Source organism: Tuber melanosporum, assembly GCF_000151645.1.
Source record: "Tuber melanosporum whole genome shotgun sequence assembly, scaffold_79, strain Mel28".
In the NCBI taxonomy this organism is placed as follows: Eukaryota; Fungi; Ascomycota; class Pezizomycetes; order Pezizales; family Tuberaceae; genus Tuber; species Tuber melanosporum.
The window spans coordinates 338,585-346,296 of NW_003299127.1; the positions used below are offsets into that span (position 1 = coordinate 338,585).

Genomic DNA, 7,712 nt, shown 5'->3' on the forward strand with positions numbered 1-7,712 from the left:
ATCACCATCCGAATACCATAACGATGTCAAACTATGTGGAGCTCAATGTGAGGCAGCGACAACAGGTTGTTGGACTGTTGTTGAACCGCGATGCTATCCAACTTGAAGACTACTTCGAAATCCTCTGGATTGACTACTGTCCTGATTGTGATCATGCTTGGATTGACGTACAGCACAAATCTGGTATTCGTGACTACTGTGATTTAGATTTCTTCGAGTCTAAGTGTTTCCTTAGGGTTTCCTCTTGTCCTTGGTGTGATACCTATGATGAAGAGTTTTTGGCGGAAACTGAAGCCATGAGTTTCTCGGAATCCGCCTTTGATGATTATTAGGTTTTGTTTGTTTAAACAGTTGTTTTGTTTTGGGGAATGTAACCGGTACGGGTACTTGGTTATTGGTTTTGTTTTATGTTTTGTTTTAAGTATCGTTTTGATACTTGGTTTGTTTTAAGTATCGTTTGATACTTGGTTTTGTTTTATGTTTTGTTTTAAGTATCGTTTTGATACTTGGTTTGTTTTAAGGATCGTTTGATACTTGGTTTTGGTTTATGTTTTGTTTTAAGTATCGCTTTGATACTTAAAGAGTTTTACCAAAGAGTATCAATTGATACCCTTGATTAGTTTCGTTCATGCTAGACATGAACAGATTTGTGTATTTAAAGACCGCCTGTTTCTACGATAGAAAAGGCAGACTTCGACAGACAGTATTTCAATATACTTGGTTGAACGGTTACTTCTTTGTTCCTCAGTACGCCCTCGAAGCCTCCTTTAGTTCTCAGCTCTCGCCTCCTCTCTGGAAGAGCAGGCCACCTGCCAACTATCGTATCCATTACCGATAACGTGATTAGCACCTTGCGAACACGTTACAATGTGGGAGGAAAATAGGAGCGACGGAGCGTGTCTTAGACAATGGATATATACTAATCAATTTATAGTAATTTCTCTTTTTTTCAATCTTTTATTCTTTTTACTTATTATTTTACTCACCTTATCAAAATACTTTGTCATTAATTCTCTATTATTTTCTTAAGTATTATATACAAAGTCAAGCTGGTTGCTGAATCATGATTTAACTTCAAAATGTCACCTTATAAAGTTTTGTTCCCACAATTTTCCCAATATCTCATTCAGTTTTTGCTTTCATACAGTTGAAAGAGCAATCTCCTTTCACTCCCAAATTGTTGGAGGAAATCTAAGACAGCAATAGAAATAGCATCTCTCCAACACCTGCTGTTCCTCTTCAGGTATTAACTTCTACTGCGATTCATCTTCCTCCTTACCACTTCAATATCTCTTTTTTCAATATATCATGAGTCATCAAGCACAATCAACCCTTCCAGCTGCTACTGTGAGACTTGGAGCGATATGATTTATTGTCATCTCTATTACCACTTGCTTATCTACTCATTCTGGTACTATTGGTGAATCAGCTGGTATCATTTTGAGAAAAAAGGATCAGAAAAATTAAATAAAATAGGATGATGTTTTCTTGAAGCCTCAGGTTGGAATACTTGCAAGTACTATTTACTTTCTATACTTAGTGGAGGCTATACTAGTGCTAGCATCTATCTTCTTCTTCTAAGAAGTTGCGGAGCTCCTGAACTTAAACCTTCTTCATGCTATATCTAAAACTGCACCCCTCGCTCAGGGCTCCAACTCACTGAGGGCACTCACAGTCTAGTAGTATGATAGACAGTAATGGATGTAAGGATATTAATATGATAGATAGAATCAGACTTCATTTTATCATAATGTTTTGTGATTTTATACCACAAACCTCCCAGGATTTTAAGTTTCACATTGCTATTAATCTTCAATAGACCTTGGAGTATCAAAGTTCCATTGAAATTCAAAGTACTATCAAATTAAGCTTGAATATACAGTGTTGCTATAAAGTGATATTGTGGCTCAAAGTGCCCCTGAGCCACAAAGTTGTGTTGAGCCATAAAGTTGCATTGAGCTGTCAAGTGGTGTTGAGCTGTGGGGCACTCAGTGGAGTGCCCCCCAAAAGTGAAAAAGCGAGCTTTGGGGGGTTGTGGCTGGACAGCCACAACCGTGGCACGAGTATTGCTCACCGTCTTAGCCTGCGACAAATTATGAGTTATGTTGGCAGAGGTGAGCTTCTGGGAGTTATTGGGAGAAATGACCTTTCCCGAGCCGTGCCGGGGTGGCCCAAGAAGCCCTCGGTAGATAAAGTAGTTAAAATAAATATTACGGATGCTCTATTTCAATTTAGGCCAATCGCTCCCCCTCCCCCCCTCACGAACAAAAACAACATTCACATTAAACATTAAGGTTCCCCCCCCCAAACTAAAGTACATGAAACTAACCTTAACTCCCCGTGGTCTCGGGGGAGCCGGAAACAATTTGCTCGTGCCACAGCCAGCGGGAGACCCTCAATTCAACAACACCCAACTCCTCCTTCAGCGCCTCCAACCACGGGTCCGCCTCCCCGCCCCCGTGTCCTCCCTCTGTCCCTTCCTTAAAATCTGCTCGGCTTACCGGGGATGTCTCGTTGTTTCCTGGCAGGATTTGGAGAGAAAGAAAGTATTTGGTAAGATAAGTTATCAGATGGTCGGATCGCACTTTTTGATAAGTTATAGTACTTGTATGGTAATAATATTATTATTATAATAAGATAGAGAGAGAGAGAGAGAGATAGGGGAAATTCCTGAAATTCAACGCAGCTAGGAACACGTTAGTGTACTGTACAAGTATAGTTTCATCACAAATATACATGCCTCCAGATGCTATAATACCCAACGAGGTCCAACCCTACTATCCTATTCTGTGAGATATTTTAAATCTTTTTCTTCTATGGATCTTATCCAATGTTCCAAATTTATCAGCTTCTCCTCTCTGCTCCTCCTCTCCAGCAATTCTTTGACGATACATCTATACCGGAGCCCCAACCCAAACTTAGTCAACAGCTTCCTAAGAGCAATCCTGATAGCGGCCTCGCTTCGCGACTCATCAATGGACTCATCAATGAACGGTCCCTGGAGCCCCAGCTCTAAAAGCACCAATCCAAGAGCATATAACCCACCACGCTCGTTATGTGCAGGTGAGGGCCCATTGAGAGCAGTCGATAGATAAGGCGTCCAGCTCCCGCTGTTCAGGTCGGACTCGTATCGTGTAAAGAAACGAATCTTACGGGCATCTAGGTCATATAGCAAGTGGGTGTCATTGTACTGGAGGGCCCATTGTGCCAATTTGGCTGCAAGAAGTAGCCTATCCCTATCCCCCAGTTTCATGCTAGTTTCCCCTCGAGAGTGGGATCTTAGAAGTTCGCGAAGCGTTAGGATTGGTGGGGAATTCGAGCGAGCGTTGACATTCGGAGAACCCAGTGAAGGGCAGGTAGACTTGAGGAGAAACTCGATTCGAGTAGGAGACTGATATACTAGGAGATGCTGGGAACCTACGGGTGAGGTTATGATTGTGGAGCAGCCAGTGGGATTCTCTGTGCGTGGTGGCGTGAGCGTGGGCGTCAGAGACCTCGACGCTGTGAGACCTAGGGGGTGTCTGGCGGCATATGCATCCATGCAGGTGTTCAAGTCGAGAGTGACAAAGAAAGAACAGATCGAGTCCATCGGCTTTATGGAAGAGGGATCCGCGGAAACACTGCACAATGATAGATGGGTGAAGTGGCATCGGCAACCCAATTCCCTTGAGAGCAGGTTGTAAAGGTCATTGATAACATGGTTTTGTTTAGACTTCAATTGTTCCGAATTCGCCGGCTCTCCTGGGGTGGGAAGGCTCGAGACCGTGGAAGTCTGTAAGGGGTCAGATTCGGACCCTGAAGGCTCGATCACAAGCTGTCGAACTTCGCTTATGATGCTGATTTCCTTCTCTAATATAGCAAGTAATTCCTCAAGCCTACCGGTAGACCCCCCAGGACACCTCCCCAGCCCCAGGCGCTCGAAAACCGGTTTCTCTGGCACTATGTTGGTTTGTACGGGTACTTCAGGATATCCTAGTGACAGGACTCGGAGTATTGCCATCAAACCCCACTGCCGATTTTGCTGTTACTATCATATCCATAGTTGAGCGCAGCGCCGGGAACAACTATCAACATACCAAACATGACCTGAATATCAATATAGTTTCGGATTTCGACTTGGCATCCCTTGCTCGCTCTTCCAAAATTTCCGTAATGTTTTCCAATGCCGTTTGTGCGTTTCGCATGGAATTCCGCAACCGGCCATAGGATGAACCGAGCTTAATCTTAATATCACCCTCAAGCAAACGCTCATTCCGGGTACCCGCTGCAGGCAAGAAGTATCCGAGAATTGGGATTCGTAAAATATATGGCAAAATATCTATGCGTAATACCAAGTCACGACTCGTATTTTCGGATACTTTTTGCCTACCGCGAGTACTTTTGGTGGCGCCACTGCTCCCGCGGATGCCTTGCGGAAAATCTGCCCCCCAAGCGCTGCTCCCCGGAAGGAACTTGATCTCTGATCGGAAGAGAGTTTTGGCTGTCAGAATGCGTAGCTTTAGCTTTTTTGCGGTTCGATCAAGGGTTTGGTAAGGGTCAAGGAAGGTTTCCACCCTGTTGAAGCTCTGTAGAACTGACACTGCGAGACTAATAGTACTCATGGTGGACTTTCCCATAGTTGAGGAGGGTGTGAAAATTGGCGAGATGCACCGGTAACAGACATCACGGAAAGGGTGAACTTTACGTCGATGATGCGTGTAGATTCCTAGATTTGTCATCCTAATACATCCTAATACATCCTAATACGGAAGAGGCATTCCATTGTGCCACTAATCGCATTTGTTTACCTCGTGGGGGCTCCGGTGTCAATTTGGTTTTTTTCTCAGCCTCGTGCGGGGTTGGGGAAGCGATAATGGTAGCAGAGCTCGCTCTGAAACAGCTGCTGAAAAGTGCATGCAGCAGGGGCTGACAAAAATGCTATCATACCGGTATTGGGTTCGGGTTGGCACCGATTTCTTATCCAGGGGACTAATATTTGAACAACTTTAAGAATTCAAGAAACCTAGAGGTAGACTGTAATAATCAGGCAATATATATTATAGTATATTAGGGGTCCTCAAAGTAGAATGGCAGCGTTGATTCCCTAATTTAGCTAGCCTGGGTCTGGCCAATCATGTCTAAAATCCCTCGTCAGGCTTTGGGCGCATCCTCAAAGGTCGGTGAGCGATCTCCGACCCAAACCTGAAAAATAAAAATAGTACTTGTAGTTGTGAAGTAAATTTACGAATATTCCTTGGCTTCCACATGGGGAGGCGATCATGATAGTTCATGATGCTAACTAACTCTTTGGGGAGGAGGAAGCTTCGTTACCGGTACTCGAGTACGGTAGACTACTGTACTGTACGAGTAGAACCAGGAAACTGACCGGAGGAGTGGAAATCGTCTCCTCGTGTTCTTCAGTCGACTTGGCAGCTCTTAGCCAATCATTTCCCAGCCCGAATTGAAAGACCACTGTTGTCCTCCTGCTCGTACTCGTACTTTGAGGACCCCTATGATACCGTATTATATTACTTGTATCCCCGCGGTGCTATGATGGTACTCGAGTAGTTCCGACCACAAGGAACTTCATGATGTTCTGCTCTTTCATTTACTCGCCCTTAACACCCTGCAATATACCGCGCCAGCGCTGTTAATAGCTCGAGATTCCTTAGGGTATCACCACGCCGGTTCAGCGCCATTCGGGCGGGAGATCAGTGGTTCATGAACTGGAAAAATGAACTGAGGCACTAGTACCGGCGCTGGAGGTGATTTGCAAATTGGTTTGGTGGTTCAGAGATGACCGTGCCAAAGTTAGTCGGCACAGGGTCTGGCTATAATTGCTGGTAGAAAGGTGCAAGCACTAGCATTAAAAGCTCTTCGGGCTACGGTATCATACTCGAGTACTCGTACTGTACGAGTAATAGCATCCTGCGCTCCGGGCAGGGCATCACCACGTACTACGATGAACCCCTTCAAATCGTAGTACACATCCCAGCACTGAACCGGCGTGTGACCCCTTGCCATCAGTAGTCCAACTTGAACACCGCACATAGGGCACTCGTGCGCACCACCCCGCCCTGTCATGCGAAACGACTCTTTGCTACATTTCTCTGTGAAAGCATATTTCTTCCTTTCTCGACACAGAATTGGGCTCGTCCCATTCGTTACCCAATACAACAGCTAGTATGAGTACGAGTAGCGAATCCGACCTAAGCGATCATGACACTTCTGGCGCGTTGGATGATTATACCAACACTTCCACTGATAGAAAGGACATTCTTTCATGGCTCTCCACACTAGAGCCACAGAGACAGCATTCCCATGTCTCCCACTCCCGCCTTAAAGGTGTGGGAGATTGGTTTCTAGAATCTGCTGAATTCCAGTCGTGGCGCGACGATGATAGTGAATCTGTTGCTCGGATCCTATTCTGCCAGGGTGTCCCAGGGGCAGGAAAGACTTTTATCAGGTATTATTTAGATATTCCAAGACGTCAAGCGAATGCGTTATCACCTCTAATCAGTAAATTAGTTCCTTGGCTATCGACAACTTAAGCGATATCAATGATCCTGCTAGAGCAAATATTGGAGTGAGCTACGTATATAACAGTTACCAGGATCAGAAATATCAAGATCCGACTGGTATGATGGGTAGTCTGCTGAAGCAATTAGTGGCTGGGCTGCCAGATGTGCCAGAAGATGTTACGCGGGCCTTCCGGAAAGCAGAGGATGGTGTCCAAGAGAAGGATTCGCTGCTTCCGATCATCCTTAACTTATTTCCCAGTGTCATAACAAATTTTCGCCAAGTTTTCGTGTTCGTTGATGCCTTGGACGAATTCACGGTGGATACTAGGTTCGAATTATCCCGCTTGCTTCATCAAGTTATGCGAGATTCACCGAACACGCGATTATTCCTGACAGGGCGATCCCATATTCAGCCTGAGCTAGACAAGCACTTTTTAATACCTATAGTTTCTATAACCATACAACCAACCCCAGATGATATCGAGATATTTTCCAGTTGGAAGCTAGACCAGGATCTGGTGCCAGATCACATGGATGATGGGTTGAGGTCGGAGATCACGACAGAAATCCTTAAGCTCCCGAAGATGTGAGTATGGTGCCGGTGTGTTACGGTTCTGCTCAAGCGGCTGGCTGATAAATTCAAAGTTTTCTTCTCGCAACTCTTCATATCGATGCAATTTTGGGAGGGACGACGGTGATCCAGCGGAGAGAAATGCTGCATCGTATGCCAGCTGGGCTGGACGATGCTTACGGGCTAGCTCTGGAAAGAATTAGCAAGCAAAGAGCGGACAAGGCGCATCTCGGGATTGCGGTATTGATGTGGATTTTCTTCGCGGAGAGACCATTGCATGTTGATGAGCTGTGCCATGCCCTATCTGTGGAAATAGGAGCCACCAGTCTTAACCCCGATAATATCCCCCCCATACAGACATTGTTAGACTGCTGTTTTGGGCTTATCACGGTCGATCAGGAAATGTCTGTTATCCGTATGAAACATGTCACATTGAAGGAATACCTGTCCAATCATCCCGAGATCTTTGAGAACGCCCACTCAAAAATTGCGGAGATATGCCTCACTTACCTCAACTTTGGACAGACTAAGAATTTGTTGACTGCCCTCTCTACCCCTCCATCGACGGCCCCATTCCTCCGGTACGCTTCTAGTTACTGGGGGGCTCACGCAAAAAGGGAAACCACAGAAAGTGTGAAATC

General features: G+C 45.2%; 1 protein-coding gene; it reads right to left on the minus strand.

Moving 5' to 3' along the window:
• Positions 1–2,659: 2,659 nt before the first annotated feature.
• On the minus strand, positions 2,660–4,631 carry GSTUM_00011035001 (uncharacterized protein). XM_002841666.2 has 2 exons: positions 4,077–4,631; positions 2,660–4,009 (listed from the first exon to the last, which is right to left on the minus strand). The coding sequence occupies exons 1-2, from the start codon at positions 4,599–4,601 to the stop codon at positions 2,783–2,785; spliced, it is 1,752 nt and encodes a 583-aa protein (XP_002841712.1). The 5' UTR covers positions 4,602–4,631; the 3' UTR covers positions 2,660–2,782.
• Positions 4,632–7,712: the final 3,081 nt, after the last annotated feature.